Genomic DNA, 25,041 nt, shown 5'->3' on the forward strand with positions numbered 1-25,041 from the left:
GGGAATGGGGAGAGAAAGTAACAAATGTGAAGGTAATTCCAAGTGTGAGTGCAGATGGAGACCATAGATTACTGGTGGGGCAATGGAAAGTGAATCAGTGTGTGAAAAATAGAAAACAGAAGAAAGTGATGAGGATATGGGATTGGAAACTGAAGGAGAGTGAAAGTGCTGAGAAGTATAGAGAATTAATCAGACAAAAATTTCCAAAAGAAGTCTTCTGCGATGTAGGAAAAGAATGGAGTTTATTCAAAGACACTTTAGTTGAAGCAGTACGAAAAGTATGTGGTAGAACATCTGGAAAGAAAAAAGTAAGACAGACAAGTTGTTGGGATGATACCACAATCCAAGCAGTTAGAATAAAAAATAGAGCATGGAGAAAGTGGTAAAAAACTAAAAATGACGAAAACAATAAAATATATATAGATGAAAAGAAGAAGTGCAAAGAAATAGTGGAAACAGCAAAGAAAAAGGCATGGTGAGAGTTTGCAAAAAAAAAAAATTGGAAGAAGATGTGAAGAGCAATAAGAAAATGTTCTATAAAATGATGGCAAATAAAAGGAAGGCTTCTGAAGTACCAGTGAAGATGGAAACAGAGGATGGTACCGTGATTGAACATCCACGGAATATAAAAGATCTCTGGAAACAACATTTTAAGAAACTATTAAACGCTGAGGAGCAGGTATGCAAGGAAACAACAAATAATGGAGAAACTGAGAGAAGTTGGGAAGCAGAATTAGGACAAATTACACTGGAAGAAATGGAAATAGCTGTGAAGAAGATGAATTGGGGGGGGGGGGGGGGGGCCAGGACCTGATGAAGTATTAGTGGACATGGTAAGAGCAGCAGGTCCAGTGGGAATGCAGTGGCTGTATAGAGTACCATCAAGTGTGTGGAGAAATAGTACAATACCTGACGACTGGAGAAGAGGAGACATTGTTCCCATCTTCAAAAAGGCAATAAAAGACTTTGTAAAAATTACAGAGGAATAAACTTTATGAGTCATAAAGCCAAGATTTTTGAAAGGATTCTACTAAATCGAATAAGTGAAAAAGATAGAAAAGGAGCTGAGTGAAGAACAGCATGGGTTTAGAAAAGGAAGAAGCATGATCAACCTAATATTTTCTATCCGTCAAGTGATGGAAAAAAGTTCGGAGTATAAGAAAAGGGTGATAATGGTTTTTATAGACATAGACTCAGTTAACAGGAAAAGACTCTGGGAAGAAATGAAGAAGATAAATATAGAAGATGGATACATTAATGTAATACAGACAATGTACAGAGGGCACAATTGTCGAATTACAACACCATTGGGGAACTCTGAATACTTCGAAATAAGACAAGGACTTAAGCAAGGAAGTATTCAATCTCCTGTACTTTTTAATGTTGTGATGGAGGGAATGAATAGGGCAGTTAAAGATATAGTAAAAGAAAAAGACAAAAGGATGATTCTTGCAGATGATATGGTAATATGGGGTGATAAAGAGGTAGATGTAGAGTTACAACTTGATGCGTGGAAGGAAATAATGGAAAGGTATGGATTAAAAATAAATAAAGATAAGAGTGAAGTAATGGTATTTGGAAGAGAAAAAGGGATCAACGGAAATATGACCTTGAATGGAGAACCCCTCAAAGTGGTAGAAAGTTCCACTTATTTGGGGAGTGAAATATCTAGGGATGGAAGACTAACTAACGAAATTAATAGGAGGTTACAGAAAGGAGGAAATTTCTACCAAACAATAAAACACCTGATTTGGAATAAGGAAGTTTCAAGAAAAAGCAAAACTCCTTATGTATAAGAATTATTACTTCCCTATTGTCACCTGTGGTGGAGAAAAATGGGCAATGACAGAAACGGACTGGAGCAGACAGCAAGCAGGAGGGGGAAAACAAGAATGGGCAGAGTAAGGAATGTAGAGATTAGAAAGGACCTTAAACAAGAAAGTATGAGAGAAGAAATTGCAAAAAAAGAGATTAAGATAGTATGGGCATGTTAAGAGGATGCATGGGCAGAGACTCCCCAAAATTATGTTAGAACTAAAGATGGATGGAAAAAGACCTAGAGAGCACCCAAGAACACGGTCAGCAAGTGGAGGAAGAAAAGTGGTGGGAGGACCGAGCCAAATGGAGAGGACTCGTCAGCACCCAGACCCGGCAGTAGCTGGAGCGGGATCCGGATATAGATAGACTACTTCTACATAGTGGATGTGGGATAAAGGCAATGAGATTCCCAAATTTGTGTACCGAGGAATAAAATCTTATATTATTCACTGTATCTGAGGAGAATTTCGATCGTGCTGTAGGTAATTTGGAATCTTAAGCCTTTTCTACAAACCTCCAATATGTCCTTGTGTGCGTTTCCCTTCAAATGTTGTCCGCAGCCGAGGTCGGCAGAAATAAAAGGCCTTGGCAGCATATCTTCACTTCTTGCCTCTAAAGCACTCCCCATTTTAACTTAGCATCTCAGACAGCGCCCGCCTGGCTAGCCGCGCAGTCTAACGAGCTGCTTCCCGAGAGGGAAGGCATGCCGGTCCTCGGCACGAATCCGCCCGGCGGATTAGTGTCTAAGTCCGGTGTGCCGGTCAGCCTGTGGATGGTTTTTAAGGCGGTTTTCCATCGGCCTCGGCGAATGCGGGTTGGTTCTAATTATTCCGCCTCAGTTACACTATGTCGACGACTGCTGCGCTAGCACTGTCTCTACGTATGTGTACATCATAATTACTCTATCATGAAAACATTTGAGGCTACACTCGTCTGGTATGAGACACTGGGGGCTGAACTGCACAATAACCCTGGTTTCGGTGTGGGGCGGCCGTGAGGTGGATGGACTGTTGTGGCCTGTTGTGGGGTTGTGAACCACTGAGGGCTACAGTGGTATGAAGCGTCTTTGTCGTTTCTAGGTCTCCGGTTCAGTATATAATACACAATACATCTGAGACAGCGCCAAGTCATTCCTGTTTCCATTCATATACCCGCAGAAAAGCGGGACTGAGCTCTCAAAGCTAAGTGACCCTGAGATAACATCCGTGCACAACTCCCCTTGCTGGAATTTTACAGAGCACACACAGCAGGTGTCCAAACTGGTAAATCCTCTCATAGGTAAAACTTTCAGACAGGCGGCTCCAACATTGCCCAGCACTTATATTTCGAACTTGCGGAAATTTCTCCCTTGCTTAAAACAATTCCAGGTGGAAGGCTTTCATCTTACACAGTCGCTTTGAAAGCTGGTCGCAGATCAGGTTTTATGTCAAAGACTGTACATAATTAATCTTTGAGTACTATTTTCGTAAGTTTTACTGATAACTTACAATATTTTTAGGAAGCCTTAGTACTTTTTCTTTCAGTTTAGAATGTTTACACTTTGTGGTTGTAAACAAGAATACTGAATCATACGTTGTGCCTAAATGGTCACAAAACCTCTACTGGCAAACTATATACGCCATTAACAAGAAAATATAACAATAAGAAAACATAGTCAAGTACCATAGATTTCATCTAGGCAAGTTACTTGTTTTTTCTCTGAATGAGGAAAAAAAATCATTAAAATTCGCCGTTGCCATTATTTCAGCTCTTGTCACGAACTGTTATCTGCTCTTTGGTAGCATTTTCTGGAATTGGCTCTTCCAAAGGAGTGCGTATCGCTGATGAAACACACAAATAAAAGGACTAAGTCAGAGCAAACATGCATTTGTAACACTGGTAGCTGGACGAACAGAGTTTAAAGATATGAACGCTACCCTGCTGTTTGTGATGATTGCCCCACAGTGTCACACTGATAACTGGATAATTATGTGTTCACAGTTTAGTGTTGCATTCAGTGAGAAGACACTGAAAATAACTAGATAAGTAACGAAGGCGTTTATAAGCAGCAAAACCACAAATTTTCAGCTGAGACTAAGATCAATTTTTAAAAGCCTTCCATACATAGAACAGAAAAGCACTTAAATCGCAATTAACTAAATATGTACCAATATCAAATGTTAACATTAAGAATGCTCATCGTTTTCTGTTATCAGCAGGCGACTGTAGTGTGCTGAGATTATTCTTTCAACTGTTTTGTTCACGGCGTATCTGATGATCTGGAAGTATATATTCATTACGTAGCGTCATAAAGCACCATTTTCTTTCGAGTTACAAAAATTATATGAAAAGCGATTTGCATTCCCATACCTGCTAATAACCAACAAAACCGTGTTTTTAAAGAGGTTCCTGTTTGTAACGATGCTTCTAATGTCCATGCGTGGAGTCCTCTGCTCAGACAGGTAAGCAAGCCTCATCCATGTGTCACAAGGCAGGGGCTTTCCATTTGTTGCTGCTACACTCTCCAGAACCTTGAGAGCTTCCTCTGGTCGCCCTTTACCGAGCAGCCATCTGGGAGATTCTGGCAAATACCTACGGAACATAAAAAGATATCAGGCTGCAGGGCCCACCTCTTCCTTATAATTGCAACAACGCTTATGCATACCCTTACGATGTCAGTAATCTCCAACCTACCTCATAAGTGAGAAAGACGGAATCTAGCTTGAATAAAGCTGCTAAGGCAGACATGTACTTTAATAACTTGAATGAATCATTCAGTTTTTATCTCAGCACTTTTCACTTAGCATAATGGAAGAAAATTAATATACTGGCACCATTATTGTTATTAATATTATGTAGGAGTAAAGCAGAGGAATTAATAAAAATTTTGTCATGTGTATCAAAAGGAAGGAAGGAAGATTAGCGTTAAAAGTTCCCTCGACAGCGAAGTTTTCAGAGCTGGAGAACGAACTCAGGTCACGAAAGGACGGTGAAGGAAATCAGCTGTGCCGTTTTTAATGCAACCAGCCCGACATTTGCCTGGAGCGATTTAGGGAAATCACGAGAAACCTAAATCTGGATGGCCGGGTGCGAATTTGAACCGACGTCCTTTCGAGTTCTGTGTGCGAAACACAGCGCCACCTCGCTCAGTACGAATATTAAAACACAAGAATCAGAACTAGAAAAAGTAATGAGCTAATTAGCATAACCTATGAAAAGACAACGCAAGTGACTGACAACTGCGAGTCGTTCAAGATGCAAGCTGAAGGTTAAACTCGAGTGGGGAGGGGGGGGGGGGCAGGGGGGGCGGCTAGAATGAAAGAAAAATAACAGCAGAAAAGCTAAAGTAAAGTAGAGGTGGGGAAGAAACAACATTAGCAATAAAAACATAAAGGAAAATTAAAATGTGATGTAATAAAGGGAGGAGCTACATTAAATACTTACAGATGCATGAGACATGCAGTGAGGAGACAAAAGCGTGGGATACATCCTAATATCGTGACGGTCCTCCTTTTGCCCGGCGTATTACAGCGGCTCGACATCGCATGGACTTTACTTGTCGTTGGAAGTCCCCTGCAGAAATATTGACCCCTGCGGCCTCTATATCCATCCATAACTGCAAAAGTGATGATGATGATGTTTGGTTTGTGGGGCGCTCAAATGCGCACTTAACAGCGCCCGTACAAATTCCCAACCTTTGCTCGGGCCAATCTTGACACTTTTCAGGAATGGCGATGAAATGGTGAGGACAACACAAACACCCAGTCATCTCAAGGCGGGTCAAAATCCCTGACCCCACCGGGAATCGAACCCGGAACCCCGTGCTCGGGAAGCGAGAACGCCACCCGAAACCACGGGCTGCGGACAACTGCGAAAGTGTTGCCGATGGACGATTTTGTGCACGAACTGATCTCTCAATTACGTCCCACAGATATCCGATGGAACTCATGTCGAGCCATTTGAATGGCCAAATCGTTCGCTCAAATTTTCCAGAATAGTCTTCCAATCAATCGCGAATAGTTCTGGCCCGGTGACATGGTGCACTGTCATCCAGAAAAATGCCATCATTGTTTGGGAATATGAAGTTAATGAGTAGCTGAAAATGGTCTCCAAGTAGCCAAACATAATCAGGGTCCGGACCATTCCTTGTAAACACAGCCCACATCATTGTGGAGCCACCACTAGCTTGCACAGTGCCTTGTTGAGAAATAGGTCCATGGTTTCGTGGGGTCTGCGCCACACTCAACCCCTACCACCACATCTTACCAACTGAAATCGGGACTCATCTGACTAGGCCATGGTTTTCCAGTCATCTGTGGTCCAACCAACGCCATTAACGCCAAATGCCGCTACACTGTCCTAACGGATACGTTCGTCGTGTGTCCCACATTTATTTATACCATTATTTCATGAAGTGTGTCTGTTAGCACTGACAGCTCAACGTAAACACCACTGATCTCGGTTATTAAGTGAAGACCGTCAGCCACAGCGTTGTCCATAGCAAGAGGTGCTGCCTGAAATTTGGTATTCTCGTCACACTCTTGACACTGTGAATCTTGGAATATTGCATTCCCTAAAGATTTCCGAAATGGAATGGCTCATGTGTCTAGCTCCAATTACTATTCCGCGCTCAAAGCCTGTTGATTCCCGTAGTGCGGGTATAGGCAAGTTGGAAACCTTTTCACGTGGATCACCTGAGTGCAAATGGTTCAAATGGCTCTGAGCACTATGGGACTTAACATCTGAGGTCATCAGTCCCCTAGATTTAGAACTACTTAAACCAAAATAACCTAAGGACATCACACACATCCATGCCAGAGGCAGGATTCGAACCTGGGACCGTAGCAGCAATGCGGTTCCGGACTGAAGCGCCTAGAACCGCTCGGCTACAGTGGCCGGCTGAGTGCAAATGACAGCTCCTCCAATGCACTGCCTGTTTATACCTTGTGTACGTGATACTACCGCAATCTGTATACGTTATATCGCTGTACCATTACTTTTGTCACCTACGTCTCTGCACTAACGAGAATGAAAGAAATATTTTCAAAAGTTTCTGAACCTCTTAGACGATCCATTTCATCATTTACGAATTCTGAAAGCAGACCCATGGCTGTGTAAATCAGTAGTATCGAAGACAAGTAAATAATAAAAATAAAACGTAATAAATTAAAAATTCGCTAATCTATGTCTCTATTTGCCTTGCTGTTTTTTTTTTTTTCTGTATCAGGATAGTGTTTTCTTGATTGTGTCATCTTTTGCCTCCCTTCAATACCTGTTTACCTTTTGTGTTACGTTACGTTTCCCAATGGTAAATATATTTACTTCTGATTAATTATCAACAGTATCCTATACTACCCAACGATCGAGTGGTTTGTACTCCACAGATTTCAGGGAAATATGGCTGCTTCAAGGTTATTGTTATTTATTGTTCTATTGCTGTCAAATACTCAGTGCCAATGCAGCCGCTTACACACTGTAAGATTCTTAACTATAAGACATTCCACGTGAATGGTAGCATCAAATGCACACACAATTCAGAGCCATGCGAATGTATCTGTCTGTGTTTGTGTGTGTCTGATGAGTGTAAAACAGGGTGCGCACACAAGGACGAGATTGAAAGAAAAAGTTTAGGTGTTAATATAAAGAAAACCCATTTGTTACAGAACAGTGTGAATATGATTTACCTGTAATTGTAAAACAGAATCGTTAGATATATATATAGAAAATCGCGGATTGTCTCCTATGATATTCGTGAATTCTGTTTGCCAAAATAAATTGTTTCATCATAGTTAATAATGAATTACTAATAATAATTACATTACACCTACAGCTGGATGCAATTAAGTTTCAGTGTATTAAAGCATTTTCCACAGCCATACCACCAGATGAAAAGTTTGAATCAAAGAAGTAAATGGTGATTTTTGTCGTCTGTCTTTGAGGTACGGGATTGACTGAGTGAAACAAATGGTTCCCGTCAACAGTATCACGTTGATGAGTGGTAGTTATCACTACAATGTGTCTGAGAAAGTTAATGAAGGATAGTAGAACTTCCAAATGGGATGTAATAATTTCATTTGGAACATCTTAATTGTGCCAGAAACGTAGCGTATTTATGATTTCATTTGTGAAAGACTAATCCCTACATTATACTGAATGATACTCAAATAAGCAAGGTTAGGTACACTTTAAGCTATTAACGAACGAAGTTGTCAGTTTTTTGTTTTGCTTATGCTAAATCAATAAAAAGAATATTTTTTAAAAGTCTGATGGTTCTAGAATTAGTACTGCAGTGATTATTCATTTAACCTACGTCCTTTCTATAATATTGTTAATGACTTTTTCGTAGGAATTTACTCTTTCTTTCATGTCTGTGACGGTGCTGTGCAGATCAAAAATTTTAATGCATTAAATCAAATACTACAAACCGTCACACTGCTGAAACAGCGAAGAATTATTCTTGCTGTATCAAAGATGCATTTGACACCTCGCGAGCTACAATGAATTGCCAAAGAAAGTTTTACAGATATGCGTATTCAAATACAGAGACATGTAAACAGGCAGAATATGGCGCCGCGGTCGGCAACGCCTGTATATGGCAGTTTATCAAGATGTAAGTGAGTTGAATGTGATGTTATAGACGGTGCACGAGTTATGGGACAACACATCTCCGACGTAGCGATAAAGTGGGAATTTTCCCGTAAGACATATCACGAGTGTACCGTGAATATCAGGAATCCAGTAAAACATCAAATCTCCCACATCGCTGCGGCCGGAGAAAGATCTTGCAAGAACAGGACCAACGACGACTGAAGAGAATCGTTCAACGTGACAGAAGGTGCAACCCTTCCGCAGATTGCTGCAGATTTCAATGCTGGGCCAACAACAAAAGTCGGCGTGCGAACCATTCAACGAACATCATCGATATGGGCTTTCGGAGCCGAAGGCCCACTCGTGTACCCTTGATGATTGCACGACACAAAGCTTTACGCCTCGTCTGGGCCCGTCAACACCGACATTGGGCTATTGATATCTGGAAACATGTTGCCTGGTCGGACGAGTCTCGTTTCAAATTGAATCGAGTGGATGGACGTGTACGGGTATAGAGACAACCTCATGAACCCATGAACGCTGCATGCCAGCAGGGGACTGTTCAAGCTGGGGGAGGCTCTGTAATGGTGTGGGGCGTGTGCGTGGAGTGATATGGGACACCCGATACGTCTAGATAAGACACTGATAGGTGACACGTACATAATTATACCATCTGATCACTTGCATCCACTCAAGTCCACTGTAAATTCCGACGGACTTGGGAAATTCCAGCAGGATAGTGCGACGCCCCACACGTCCATAATTGCTACAGAGCCTCAAGGAAAACTTCCGCTAGCCGCCAAACTCCCAAGACATGAGCGTTATTAAGCATATGTGGGATGCCTCGTACTCTTACGGATTTATGGTGTCAGGTCCCTCCAGCGCTACTTCAGACGTTAGTCGAGTCCATGCCACGTCGTGTTGCGGCATTTCTGCGTGCTTGCGAGGGCCGTATACGATATTAGGCAGATGTACTAGTTTCTTTGGCTCTTCAGGGTATTCACGTTTGCAGAGGCAGGTGAGGCTACGATTATTTTTCCTATTTCTCATTCTAAGTCGTCTGAGCCAATAAATACCAAAAGCACAATGAACATATCGAGCAAGTCATCGACTCTGTTGTGCAAGCTAATAAATAATTACATTTACAATCACACTTCATCATCACCATCTTCTTCTTCTTTATCTGTCTCATGAAAGTTTTCAAGTGGAAGCTCTCCATCATGTCCTGTTCTGAGCATCTCCCTTCATCTGTTTGCATGCTCATGGTCTAATGTCCTCCACGTCATCCATTATCTTCCTAATCCTTTCTGTCATTCCTTCTGGTTTTCCCTCTATAATTGTTTCTTGCCGACAATTGCTATGCAGTATACCTCCCAGCGACAATTTTTTCCTGTTTCTGATCACTTCCAATAATCTTCAATCGTCAGCTATTTCCATCATTTTCTCAGCTCACTTCATCTTAAAAATTCTTCTCCTTAGCTTCCTAATGAACATTCTTATTTCTTTTTGAGTAGGCTTACATGTTTTTTTTATCTGAGGCGTGAGAAATAGTACTCATGTCTTTGTTCTGACGGAGGGTGTAACGCAAATGATGGAAGTAGAAATCCCCTGCCAAATATTCCCAGCTGGAAGTTTCTATAACCTATGATAGTTCCTTTTATTATATGAAGACTTGAGTGCCGTTGAAAGCACTTCAACCTTCAGTGCCCGAGCTTATCGTAAAAGTATAAACGAGTCTACCTCGGATGATCCGTACTCTCTCGTCGCCCTCTACCCACCTTTCTCAGCTTTACAAACATCACTTCATCTACACATTCATAATATTATGTCTTCTTTAAATGTCTACAACCTCTTAATGTAGTAGTAGGCGAACCAACCATCGATTTTGCTTCCTCAACGTCCACCTCAGTCTCCACTATGATTTCGCAAGTCGTACCAAGTCTTACTAAAACAATAAAACATCTGACCTGGTTTTCTTCTGCAGATTTATATGAAAGCCTGTCTTAGAAACTATCTAAAAGGAAGTTAGAAATGGCTTAAACCATACTAATACATGAATTACATCCCGTCACCAACTATCAGAAATTCTGCTCCCCATTTTTATCAGACTGTATTAACCCTTGAACGACGATCTCTAAATCTCACTTTTTACATCCATCTTCCACAGGCGTCCTTCTAATTAAGCTCACAGTTCACCACAAATTCCCAGAATACCCCCAAAAAATCCCATGCATTCCACAAACTTGCAAACTTGAGCTACCAAATCCCGTCATGTCTTCTCTACTCGTTGTTACTGGGACACTGTCGCACGTCACAGTGTACTACGTGATGAAAAAATGCCGCACTGGGAGGTCGCCATGCGATTCCTCATACAGATTCAAGGCAAGTTTGTCCAGCAAAATCAGAGTGGGTGAATTTTGAAAACACATGTATGAAAACGATGGCGAGAAAGAATTATACAGGAAAAAGTAAAGGAATGGGAGGAAGTGGTAGGAAGACAATGGATGACATTAGACGACGAGCATGTAAACAGATGAAGGAGGAAAATGCTTAGAACAGGACACGATGGAGAGCTTCCACTTGAAACTTGTCATAAGAGACAAAGAAGAAGAAAAATACGAAGACGATGATGATGATGATGTAAATGTAATTAAAAACTGCAGTGTCACATCGTGCGGGGCACCGCAGTGCACAGAGGACGTGTATCTGTCTGCACAACCATACCAGCTGCTGTAGCTCACTGTGTGGACTGATAGGGCATCAAACCCATATCCATTATGTAGCTATGGATCAAAAAAAAAAAAAAAAAAAAAAAAATGCTGTTCAGATTCCTTTTTTATTTTTTAGATGTCCTTACCCCGTTTCTTGTCATTTGTTAGCAGAACATTACTATGCCACATGAAAACAGCCTATCACACGAGAGTGGGATACATTAAACTGGATGTGTGTTGTAATAACTGCATAGTGCGCAACCATAATTGGTCCTCTCAGGTTCATGTAGGGCGGCTTCCCGATGCAGTACACAAACGATGAACATATCAATATGCTTTTGGTGCTGGGTGCATCTGATAGTCAAGCTGCTGCTCGTATGTATGCATCACTATACCCTATAAGCCACCATCCCAATAAGAATGTGTTTCATCGCCTGGAGCAACGCCTTCGGTAAACCAGTCATCTTCGTCCACAAGTAATCGACAGAGGTCGTCCAAGTGTAAGCGTATTGTCATATCGCTGGCTTCGTTACATGGTATCTTTGCGAGTGACTGCCTTGCAGAGTCGAGCACGGGACATGGAGCTGCTATGTTGTTTTGTGGGTAGCTCTGCATGGGAAAGGCATTATTATGGAAGTTCAAGTGTGGCTGCAAGTACTATCATTGTGAAGTAATGAGATATGGGATTCAATGAAAAGTGCGTAAGCCGGCCACTGTGACCGAGCGGTTCTAGGCGCTTCAGTCCGGAACCGTGCTGCTGCTACGGTCGCAGTTTCGAATCCTGCCTCAGCCATGGATGTGTGTGATGTTCTTAGGTTAGTTAGGTTTAGTAGTTCTAAGTCTAGGGAACTGATGAGCTCAGATGTTAAGGCCCATAGTGCTTAGAGCCATTTGAACCATTAGTTCCAAGTCTAGGGGACTGATGACCTCAGATGTTAAGTCCCCTAGTGCTTAGCGCCTTTTGAAAACTTAGAACTACTTAAACCCAACTAACCTAAGGACATCACACACATCCATGCCCGAGGCAGGATTCGAACCTGCGACCGTAGCGGTCGCGCAGTTCCAGACTGAAGCGCCTAGAACCGCTCCACCACAGCGGCCGGCCTGTATTTAGTATTGAGTGGCTCCCCTAAACACGCATGCATTTTTACATACATAATTTCAGGCAAGCCAGCAGTAGTGTGGAGCAGAAATAATACGACTGCACGGGAGTACCTGGTACGTGGGGTAGACAGGGCGCATGGTCAAAGGGAGAACAGTTGTCCCCCGGCCGTGTTACGCAAGGACTAAGGCATATTCTACTAACAGAGGAAACGTTACTTGAAACTTTTCACCTTGGTGAAGTACACGTGATATCGCAAGGCAGTCTCAGATATCTCAAAGACTGCTTATTGAACTGTTTGCACGATGAAGAACTGCATCCACATCATTCCATGTTAACTCAGCACCAGTGACCAGAAGACCAAAGTCGGCGACTACAATTTTGTGAATTGCTTTGGCACCAAGTGGAAGATAATGAATATTTCACAAATAATGTGATACAGACTGATGAATCTACCTTACTCGTGAACGTATTTTCAACACCTCCCCCCCCCCTCCCCCGAAACAGCCATTTTTTTTGGTCGGAACATCACCAACATATCGCCCATGAAGCTGGCATTCAGGCACGCTTGGCATAAGCCTGTGGGATAGAATCGAGGGGCCGCGCGGTAAAGCTTAGGGACTGATGACTAAGATTTCAAAAACATTGTAACGTTTTTTTTAATCAATGGAGGAGTTCTTTTTGGCCCTTACCTATTGTCAGACAAGTTGAATGTGCCTCTGTATCATAAGTTTCTTTGCAATACTTTGCATGACCCATTAGAAAACATTCCATTTCGTGTTCGGCGACAGCTATGGTTTCAGCATTATAGTTCACCACCGCACATTGGAATTAATGTGTGTAACTATTTAAATGAAGCATTTCCAAGGAAATATATCGGTCGTGGAGGTCCAATGTTCTAGCCTCCACGTTCCCTGGACCTTAATTCACTAGATTTTTATTTCTAGGGACCTTTAGGAACCAGTTACTTCACCCGTTGATGTATGCGATCTAACAGCTCCCCTGCATGCCACTTCGCAATAGTGATTGCAGCTGTGTTGCGTTGGGTCCAGCAAAGTGTGATCAAGCGACTAGCGAAGTGATTGCAAATGCAAGGCGGTCGGTCGCCTTGGTCATCTTCTCCAAAGTGAACGTTGCTCGTAACTGTACGTTCCACCTCTGTGAACATAAGCCTGGACGTCAAACGTATGGAATGGAATTATTGTGCATTACATAATGTGCAGTCTAGTGCAGCTTACCTATTGTGTTTTTATGCCTCACTAGATGCAGATGATGTTACTGTGTCTACTATTACCATCTATTGGCTATATTTGTGTCATGGACGAAACAAACAGTCGTTTAGGCCTGTAAGAAGTTCATGTAATGTCTCAGTGTTTAAAAACAGGCAACACTAACAGAAAGAAATTCACAAGACACTGCATTGTGGAGATGTAAACTGGATATAGTTTGATGCTTTAACTGAAGTAAAAAAAAACATGTTTGGTGCGAACGCGACTCAAATATCAGCGAGTTTACATATTCATTATTCACGGCATTGCTTCGTCTCACTCAGGTAATGGGACAGCTCCGCCAGGGCGCCGAGTTCATGATACATGTTCTTGGCTACACTTCACGCAGTTACAGCGTTGCCAGAGCCCCGTTTCTTAAATCACATTTCTGTTAAACCTATGGGCGGGACTCGGTTTGTTAGAATCACTTTTGCCTTGCATTGGGATGAGAAATCGCATGCTCACCACTAAGTACATCTCCTTCTCTTCAATGTCATCAATTGTAAATTTTACCATAGCCAACTGCCCCTTCTTCGTCCATAAATTCTTGCTGAAATTTATCCTTGGTTCTATGTACAGCATATTCCTTCTCTAACTGTTCTACAAAGTAAGACTCGGTTAGAAATTCCATCACCAACCTTTCCCAATGCTCAAATCAAGTTCTTGATACCTCCACAACAATATAACATTCCAACCAACACATTCATTGACCTAAGTAACGACTTCCGTTACGAAACGTTCACCTTTCAGCTGATTTACTTCTTTAAGTCAGTGAAAACTACACACATATCTATTTCTTCTCAGTTTTTATATTTCAATCCTTTATACAAAGATAACTTTTAAGATTTCTTATATCATAAAAATATAAACTGGAGACGTCGATACAGCTTACGACAGTGTGTCCACATTGAGAGAGAACCAGTAGACCAATAAAAAAGATCAGAATGCTATTTCATTACTGAAGTACTTACCTATGTAGCAACAATGGAATGAAGCAGGGGACAGATGGAATCAACAGAAACTGAAGCCAGTTTCGTAACAACCATGCTGCTAGCGCTATAGAAATTGTTCCCAAACAGTAAAAGGCAAATGCCAAAAAGTTGACGAGCGAGCGATGTTTGATGCCAGTAAGTTCGATTCCTGAAACAGATGTATCGATAATGGATTACAATTCCTGTCATAAAATACTCTGGTGCTGCAGCCGAAACCACATACCTCAAAATTGAACAAAAAATAATGCTAATATTCATTTCGACAGCACATATGGAATAACTAATTTTTATTATTTCTGTCCAAGACTTATGGGGACGGTATGTCCCATGCTGCCAACGTTAAATTATCGAATTTTGTGACACATTATCTTGGAAACTTTTAAAGACACCAAATTACAATTTTCCATAATTATTGAATGCACCTTTCTAGATGCACTGAACTATAATTATTACTAATATTGTATTGTGGGGCATGTTATGATTTTTTTTTCAAACACTTAATTTTTTGACATAATTTTGTAAATAAATGAACATAAAAACAAAACAACTCAGGATATTTTAAATATTCTAGTTCCATATGTGTTGAATCTCACACTTGGCAAGCTGTGAAAATTTCATGTCTCCACCATCAGTACTTTTTATAGAAAACGTGTCATTTATTGCAAAAAATGTAGTTGAAAGATATTGAGGTTTAAAACTTTTTTATTACAAATTCTTATACAGACTTACATTTCTGCGTCTTTCATGCACTAGGATTGCCCTGGCTCATAGTCTGTGTCTTCTTCAGTGTCACAACAGCCCAGTGCTTGCCTCCTTTTCTTTCTTGCTTCTTTTGTCATTTGCTGAGCAGCTAGCTCTGCTTCACGTACAAGAAGCTCATCCAGTTCCCGCAGTCCTTTAGCTGTGTTCTGACCAACTCTTACCCATGACCTCTCCAGAACCTTAAGTCTCTCATAATTACTAATTACCACCATTAACAGTTATTACCCCCCCCCCCCCTTCCATGAACCATGGACCTTGCCGGGGTGGGGAGGCTTGCGTGCCTCAGGGATACAGATAGCCGTACCGCAGGTGCAACCACAAAGGAGGGGTATCTGTTGAGAGGCCAGACATACGTGTGGTTCCTGAAGAGGGGCAGCAGCCTTTTCAGTAGTTGCAGGGGCAACAGTCTGGATGATTCACTGATCTGGCCTTGTAACACTAACCAAAACGGCCTTGCTGTTGTGGTACTGCGAACGGCTGAAGCAAGGGGGAACTACAGCCATAATTTTTCCCGAGGGCATGCAGCTTTACTGTTTGATTAAATGCTGATGGCGTCCTCTTGGGTACAATATTCCGGAGGTAAAATAGTCATCCATTCGGATCTCCGGGGAGGGACTATTCAGGAGGATGTTGTTATCAGGAGAAAGAAAACTGGCGTCCTACAGATCGGAGCGTGGAATGTCAGATCCCTTAATCGGGCAGGTAGGTTAGAAAATTTAAAAACGGAAATGGATAGGTAAAGTTAGAATAGTGGAAATTAGTGAAGTTTGGTGGAAGGAGGAACAAAACTTCTGGTCAGGTGAATACAGGGTTATAAATACAAAATCAAATAGGGGTAATGCAGGAGTAGGTTTAATAATGAACAAAAAATAGGAATGCAGGTAAGCAACTACAAACAGCATAGTGAACGCATTATTGTGGCCAAGATAGACACGAAGCCCACGCCTACTACAGTAGTACAAGTTTATATGCCAACTAGCTCTGCAGATCACGAAGAAATTGATGAAATGCATGATGAGATAAAAGATATTATTCAGATAGTGAAGGGAGACGCAAATTTAATAGTCATGGGTGACTAGAACTCGATAGTAGGAAAAGGGAGAGAAGGAAACGTATTAGGTGAATATGGATTGGGGGTAAGAAATGACAGAGGACGCCGCCTGGTAGAATTTAGCACAGAGCACAACTTAATCATAGCTAACACTTGGTTCAAGAATCATCAAAGAAGGTTGTAAACATGGAAGAAGCCTGGAGATACTGGAAGGTATCAGATAGATTATATAATGGTAAGACAGAGATTTAGGAACCAGGTTTTAAATTGTGAGACATTTCCAGGGCCACATGTGGACTCTGACCACAATCTATTGGTTATGAACTGTAGATTAAAACTGAAGAAACTGCAAAAAGGTGGGAATTTAAGGAGATGGGACCTGGATAAACTGACAGAACCAGAGGTTGTACAGAGTTTCAGGGAGAATATAAGGGAACAATTGATAGGAATGGGGAAAAGAAATACAGTAGAAGAAGAATGGGTAGCTTTGAGGAATGAAGTAGTGAAGGCAGCAGAGGATCAAGTAGATAAAAAGACAAGGGCTAGTAGAAATCCTTGGGTAACAGAAGAAGTATTGAATTTAATTGATGAAAGGAGAAAATATAAAAATGCAGTAAATGAAGCAGGCAAAAAGGAATACAAACGTCTCAGAAATGAGATCGACATGAAGTGCAAAATGGCTAAGCAGGGATGGCTAGAGGCCAAATGTAAATATGTAGAGGCATATATCACTAGGGGTACGATAGATACTGCCTACACGAAAATTAAAGAGACCTTTGGAGAAAAGAGAACCACTTGTATGAATATCAAGAGCTCAGATGGAAACCTAGTTCTAAGCAAAGAAGGGAAAGCAGAAAGGTGGAAGGAGTATATAGAGGGTCTATAAAAGGGCGATGTACTTGAGGACAATATTATGCAAATGGAATACGCTGTAGATGAAGATGAAATGGGAGATATGATAGGCCCTACTGCGTGAAGAGTTTGACAGAGCACTAAAAGACCTGAGTCGAAACAATAATTCCAATCCCAAAGAAAACAGGTGTTGACAGATATGAAAATTACCGAACTATCACTTTTAATAAGACACAGCTGCAAAATGCTAACGCGAATTCTTTACAGACGAATGGAAAAACTTGTAGAACTGACCTCGAGGAAGATCAGTTTGGATTCCGTAGAAATATTGGAATACGTGACGCAATACTTACCCTACGACTTATCTTAGAAGAAAGATTAAGGAAAGGCAAACCTACATTCCTAGCATTTGTAGACTTAGAGAAAGCTTTTGACAATGTTGACTGGAATACTCTCTTTCAAATTCTAAAGGTGGCAGGGGTAAAATTCAGGGAGCGAAAGGCTATTTACAATTTGTACAGAAACCAGATGGCAGTTATAAGAGTCGAGGGACAGGAGAGGGAATCAGCGGTTGGGAAGGGAGTGAGACAGGGTTGTAGCCTCTCCCCGACGTTATTCAATCTGTATATTGATCAAGCAGTAAAGGAAACAAAGGAAAAATTTGGTGTAGGTATTAGAATCCATGGAGAAGAAATAAAAACTTTGAGGTTCGCCGATGACATTGTAATTCTGTCAGAGGCAGCAAAGGACTTGGAAGAGCAGTTGAACGGAATGGATAGCGTCTTGAAAGGAGGATATAAGATGAACATCAACAAAAGCAAAACGAGGATAATGGAATGTAGTCGAATTAAGTCGTGTGATGTTGAGGGTATTAGATTAGGAAATGAGACACTTAAAGTAGTAAAGGAGTTTTGGTATTTGGGGAGCAAAATAACTGATGATGGTCGAAGTAGAGAGGATATAAAATGTAGACTGGCAATGGGAAGGAAAGCGTTTCTGAAGAAGAGAAATTTGTTAACATCGAATAATGATTTAAGTGTCAGGAAGTCGTTTCTGAAAGTATTTGTATGGAGTGTAGCCATGTATGGAAGTGAAACATGGTTGATAAATAGTTTGGACAAGAAGAGAATAGAAGCTTTCGAAATATGGTGCTACAGAAGAATGCTGAAGATTAGATGGGTACGTCACATAACTAATGAGGAGTTATTGAATAGAATTGAGGAGAAGAGAAATTTGTGGCATATCTTGACTAAAAGAGGGGATCTGTTAGTAGGACATGTTCTGAGACATCAAGGGATCACCAATTTAGTATTGGAGGGCAGCGTGGAGGGGAAAATCGTAGATGTGGCAGAGATGAAGACACTAAGCAGATTGAGAATGATATAGGTTGCAGTAGGTACTGGGAGATGATGAAGCTTGCACAGGATAGAGTAGCATGGAGAGCTCCATCAAACCAGTCTCAGGACTGAAGATCACAACAACAACAAAAGTTATGACAGCATCAGACACCGCTAACTTTAGAGTCATAAAGCCAACAAATATATTTTTAGGCACACGGCACCACACATCATGATTGAAGTACTCATTCACGTTCTGGGTCTTCCATGTAAACACTTCTTTAGTAGCTCATGTACAATGTCCTTTTAAAGCATGTATGATATTTGTTAGAAGGTCACTTCACGCATTTTAAGAATCTAACTTGCAACCAGATTTAGAAAATACGTTCACATCAAAAATACGTTTGAAAAGGATTATTTTGCAACACAACATAATACAAAATAAACATCTTAGTATCAACGCACAGTGTAAGATAAAGTAGACATGGTTGCATACATGTTTCAGAAAGGGAAAAAAGTTTTAATTCTACAGAAACTCTTGAACCAGCAGTCCACTTCTATTAAACTAATGAGAAGAAATTAACGTATTCTTAAATGTTTCAGTAAATATAAACGAAACTACAAATGTTTTGAAGATGTATGTCCCACACTTTTCAGTTTTAATTCTTTTGATCTAATCCCCACTTTCGAGTAAATAGTAGTATGCAACTACGTTTTAATTTCATTGTTTCGAAGTCAGAGAAGCTTACCAATGGCTATAGCTGATTCTGAGCTAGGCATGCCTGGACTCTCTGCCACCGCTGAGAGAGCGACGTACAGTGGGAAGACTGACGCTGAAACAGTTAGCAGTGATCGGGATACTGCCATCATGCCCATGCTCATGAGAAACTGTATCCTCCGGCCAAATCTGAAACGTATAAACAGTTTAACGTTTTTACTTCGAATGGATTATGCGCTGGCACAGTGACAAGTGAAACAGAAAAGCTCAATGGATAGCATTAGGGAAACATAAGAGAAATTGTTCGAAATAAGACTAATTTTTCTGTTGAAATATAAGCTCTACAGTTTCAAAATTATTCTGTTTCCATCTCTAGCAGATTGTCACTATTGTCTTTAAGTAACTAGTAAAAGTCAATGTACAGACATGTGATGGAAATTACTTAGTTACATATAAACCTGCATCAGTGAGAGGGGAGGGGGTAGCCTTTGGGACAAAGGTTACATTCTTCTTCTGTAAGCAAAACGGCTACTTGCACCAGCTCTTCTTATGTAAACAAACTACTGCCTTGGGACCCTTGTTTATATAGGATCTAATTACTGTCTCATAAGTGTCGTTTTAATTACGATAGTTTGTGATCCAAGACTGAAACCATGTGGTGAACCTATGATCTTGTTTAGACACGTCTCTAAATGCTTTTAGCTTAATCTTAATTATCAAGTTTATGAGCCAAATTACGTTTAATATTAATTACCACAATTTATTATCCAAAAATTTTAGTCTCCCCTCCCTCATTTGCACAGTGCACTTCTATTGGTACCCCACGACCAGCATCATGAGATGGACCTATCATTCGTGCTATGTATCTAGTCGATCAAAAGCATCAGATTCAGGTGATTTATACAGTTACAAAACCCATGTAAATGCTGAACAACCATTGCCACTGTGCAACAAACAGTGTAAAATTACTACATTGTAACAAATACATGGTCACCACTTCGTCTCCTAAAATACTACTGGCTACCCTAACAGTATATCTTATATGACATTACAACAGCATGAAGATATACACCAAAGTGCCAAAGAAACTGGTACGTGCGTGCGTATTCAAACACAGAGATATGTAAACAAGCAGAATACGGTGCTGCGGTCGGCAACACCTATATACGACAACAAGTGTCTGGAGCAGGTGTTAGATCTGTTACTGTTGCTACAATGGCAGGTTATCACGATTTAATGAGTCTGAACATGGTGTAATAGATGGCAAACGAGCGATAGGACACAGCATCTCCGAGGTAGCGATGAAGTGCGGTATTTCCCGTACGACCATTTCGCGAATGCACCGTGAATGTAAGAAATTCGGTAAAACAATAAATCTCTGACATCGCTGCGGCCGGAAAAAGACGCTGCAAAAATGGGACCAACGACGACTGAAGTGACAGAAGTGGAACCCTTCCTCTCGTTGCTGTACATTTCAATGCTGGGCCGTCAACAAGTGTCAGCGTGCGAACCATTCAACGAAACATCATCGATATGGGCTTTCGGAGTCGAAGACCCAGTCGTCTACCCTTGGCAACTGCACGACAAAGTTTTATGCCTCGCCTGGGCCCGTCAACACCGGCATTCGGCTGTTGACGACTGGAAACATATTGCCTGGTCGGACGAGTCTCGTTTCAAATTGTATCGAGCGGATGGATGTGTACGGGTATGGAGACAACCTCATGAATCAATGGGCCCTGAACGTCAGCAGGGGACTGTTCAAGCTGGTGGAGGCTCTGTAATGGTGTTAGGCGTGTGCAGTTGGAGTGATATGGGATCCCTGATACGTCTAGATACGACTCTGACAGGTGACACGTACGTAAGCATCCTGTCTGGTCACCTGCATCCATTAATGTCCATTGCACATTCCGACGGACTTGGGCAAGAGTAATAGGAGGCAGATTTCAGTCTACCTAACAGATCAAAACGAAAATTTCTGTTTCGACACTGACAATGTTGAGTATTTATCGAAAAAGTTCAAGGCAATCGTAAAATGCATATTAGACAGGTACGTGCCGAGTAAAACTGTAAGGGACGGGAAAAACCCACAGTGGTTTAACAACAAAGTTAGGAAACTACTGCGAAAGCAAAGAGAGCTTCACTGCAAGTTTAAACGCAGCCAAAACCTCTCAGACAAACAGAAACTAAATGATGTCAAAGTTAGCGTAAGGAGGGCTATGCGTGGAGCGTTCAGTGAATTCGAAAGTAAAATTCTATGTACCGACTTGACAGAAAATTCTACGAGGTTCTGGTCTTACGTTAAATCAGTAAGTGGATCGAAACAGCATATCCAGACACTCTGGGATGATGATGGCATTGAAACAGAGGATGCCACGCGTAAAGCTGAAATACTAAACACCTTTTTCCAAAGCTGTTTCACAGAGGAAGACCGCACTGCAGTTCCTTCTCTAAATCCTCGCACGAACGAAAAAAAGGCTGACATCGAAATCAGTGTCCAAGGAATAGAAAAGCAACTGAAATTAATCAACAGAGGAAAGTCCACTGGACCTGACGGGATACCAATTCGCGTCTACACAGAGTATGCGAAAGAACTTGCCCCCCTTCTAACAGCCATGTACCGCAAGTCTCTAGAGGAACGGAAGGTTCGAAATGATTGGAAAAGAGCACAGGTAGTCCCAGTTCTCAAGAAGGGTCGTCGAGTAGATGCGTAAAACTGTAGGCCCATATCTCTGACATTGATCTGTTGTAGAATTTTAGAACACAGAATCTACTCTGTAGGAATCAACATGGATTCCGGAAACAGCGATCGTGTGAGACCCAACTCGCTTTATTTGTTCATGAGACCCAGAAAATATTAGATACAGGCTCCCAGGTAGATGCCATTTTGCTTGACTTCCGGAAGGCGTTCGATACAGTTCCGCACTGTCGCCTGATAAACAAAGTAAGAGCCTACGGAATATCAGACCAGCTGTGTGGCTGGGTTGAAGAGTTTTTAGCAAACAGAACACAGCATGTTGTTCTCAATGGAGAGACGTCTACAGACGTTAAGGTAACCTCTGGCGTGCCACAGGGGAGTGTTATGGGACCACTGCTTTTCACAGTGTATGTAAGTGACCTAGTAGATAGTGTCTGAAGTTCCATGTGGCTTTTCGCGGATGACGCTGTAGTATACAGAGAAGTTGCAGCATTAGAAAATTGCAGTGAAATGCAGGAAGATCTGCAGCGGATAGGCACTTGGTGCAGGGAGTGGCAACTGACCCTTAACATAGACAAATATAATGTATTGCAAATACATAGAAAGAAGGATCCTTTATTGTATCAGTATATGATAGCGGAACAAACACTGGTAGCAGTTACTTCTGTAAAATATCTGGCAGTATGTGTACGGAACGATCTGAAGTTGAATGATCATATAAAATTAATTATTGGTAAGGCGGGTATCAGGTTGAGATTCATTGGGAGAGTCCTTAGAAAATGTAGTCCATCGTCAAAGGAGGTGGCTTATAAAACACTCGTTCGACCTATAGTTGAGTATTGCTCATCAGTCTGGGATCCGTACCAGGTCGGGTTGACAGAGGAAATAGAGAAGAACCAAAGAAGAGCGGCGCGTTTCGTCACAGGGTTATTTGGTAAGCGTGATAGCGTTACGGAGATGTTTAGCAAACTCAAGTAGCAGACTCTGCAAGAGAGGCGCACTGCATCGCGGTGTAGCTTGCTGTCCAGTTTTCGAGAGGGTGCGTTTCTGGATGAGGTATTGAATATATTGCTTCCCCCTACTTATACCTCCCGAGGAGATCACGAATCTAAAATTAGAGAGATTCGAGCGCGCACGGAGGCTTTCCGGCAGTCGTTCTTCCCGCGAACCATACGCGACTGTAACAGGAAATGGAGGTAATGACAGTGGCACGTAAAGTGCCCTCCGCCACACACCGTTGGGTGGCTTGCGGAGTATAAATGTAGATGTAGAAGGGTCATCCAAACTTAGGACAAATGACCTAGTTCTCCCGTGACATTATCTATACAGTTTGCAACAACAAACTGAGTATTTATTTAAACTTATGGCATCTAATGGCACCTGAGTTTGGGGAAGCCCAGGGCGCTTTTTGAATTTCTCTCCTTTTTCAGCTTTTTACAAGAGGGCTCAAGGGTTCTAAACTTGAGTCTTGGTGCCCGTGGTCTGTGGAATCGATAGAAGTGTGTTGGGGCAGGGGGAATGTCTGTATGGAGGAGGCTCGCACAAGAAGGCTATCTCACCTTTTTAAACTGGAATTATCCACCAGGGCAGGACTCTAAACTTATCACAAGTGACATGGCAGTCCTGCAGCCTGTGTCCATAACTCTATATCCTCCATCTTGGCTTTTATACTTTTTTTTAATTCAGGTTCAGTTCCACCATCTTAGATTTTTTTTAATTTATCACCGATGGGACAATTGCTCATCTCGGAATTTTTGAACTTCCCACCATTTAATACTTAGGACATTTGGACTCTTAGCACAAATGAGTTATGATGTCAGAGGGGTTTAGGAAATCCTGTTTTGAGCTTACGACAGTTGTACTTAATGAATATCGCATCATTTTTTTAATTTCCTGGAAGTTTAAACAGTACTACTGGGCTATGTCCACCACCTTGGAATATGACAACACCGGTGTGGGGGAGGACTGGTAGAATGAAATCCGGCACTGTCGCTTGACGTCATTCGGTTTTGTCACTGCCTACAGCATGCTCTATCAAGAGGAGAACTACAATTCTCCACCCCGTAACCCAGGTAGTAATCAATGAGAACTTCAGTCGCAAACTATCAGTCAGCAGAATAGACTCACAACTATGGGTGCAGTTACCTTTGTTACTGTAATAAACATCTGCAATTCCAGTAACAAAAATATGAATGTGAAAATGATGTTATCTTTGCTTGCTATCTTTGCATTGAAGACATGATTAATATACCTAAGTCAATGAAGTTTTTAAAAACTAATCAGTCACACTTTGCACGAAACTCATCAAACATCACCGACTTTTATATACAAAACGAAGTATTCTTAATACTGCACGGAATTCATTGGCTCATCTGATAGCAATTTACTCTCCTCCTGTGGTTTCGCGATGGACAGGAACTTCGGTTGAGGTAAATCCACCGCCACAGTATTGACTCGTAGTCCCGATTTTAGGAACTCAGAGTGTGTTAGATTAGCATTGCTTAATACGACGGCAGAATAGTGTTCTGTGTGCTCTCAGTGAGCAAGCATTTTACATATAGTGCAAATGAACAGAACGGATGAATCACGAAACTCTTAGAGTTTTAGAGCTGTTATGAAAATATTGTGCTATTACTTGCATAGAAGTCATATAGGATGAGAAAACTAATTTCAACATACTAAGTTTGTGTTTGATATATTGTCTCAAATAGACTTTTTTTGAAAATTATACATTACGTGCAGTTCATTCTTTCTCATCGAACCCATGTCTTTTTTAATGGCTGAGATAAATTTCTATAGTGACCTTAAGAGAAAAGTACCCACTATTACATTTGATTATTACCTGTCACCAACGCAGAAAAGCAGAACAGCAAAACCGATGGAGATAAAGTGACTGACAGAATATATGGTGTTAGGATACATTTCTCTTTCGCATACCCAGTCTTCCTGGGAAGCAGCAGTTGCAGAAAACCAAGTGTCATCATATTCCCATCCGTACATACACGGTGTTGTTTCATTCGTTCGATTTGGTACCTTCATCTCGCAACTGCTGTACACTTCTTCTTCCCTAAAATACAAAAATTACTGCAATAATTTATTTTAAACCTAAATAGGTGCTGCAAAGTAATGTACTGAATGTATAGTTCAGAAATCCCAGTTTTTTACCTC

The 25,041-nt window shown here is 41.4% G+C and overlaps 1 protein-coding gene across 4 annotated transcripts in view; it reads right to left on the reverse strand.

Annotated features, from left to right (window-relative positions):
* LOC126175432 (solute carrier family 22 member 7-like) overlaps window positions 1–25,041 on the reverse strand; it is a 216,183-nt gene that overhangs the window by 162,115 nt on the left and 29,027 nt on the right. For all 4 annotated transcript variants that reach the window (XM_049922231.1, XM_049922232.1, XM_049922230.1 and 1 more), the window contains exons 3-6: window positions 24,716–24,940; window positions 19,210–19,367; window positions 14,438–14,606; window positions 4,168–4,389 (exon numbers count right to left, since the gene is read on the reverse strand). In XM_049922231.1, the coding sequence (XP_049778188.1) occupies window positions 4,168–4,389; window positions 14,438–14,606; window positions 19,210–19,367; window positions 24,716–24,940 (774 nt within the window). The remainder of the gene's footprint in view (window positions 1–4,167; window positions 4,390–14,437; window positions 14,607–19,209; window positions 19,368–24,715; window positions 24,941–25,041) is intronic.

This window comes from Schistocerca cancellata, chromosome 3, assembly GCF_023864275.1.
Source record: "Schistocerca cancellata isolate TAMUIC-IGC-003103 chromosome 3, iqSchCanc2.1, whole genome shotgun sequence".
Taxonomy (NCBI): domain Eukaryota; kingdom Metazoa; phylum Arthropoda; class Insecta; order Orthoptera; family Acrididae; genus Schistocerca; species Schistocerca cancellata.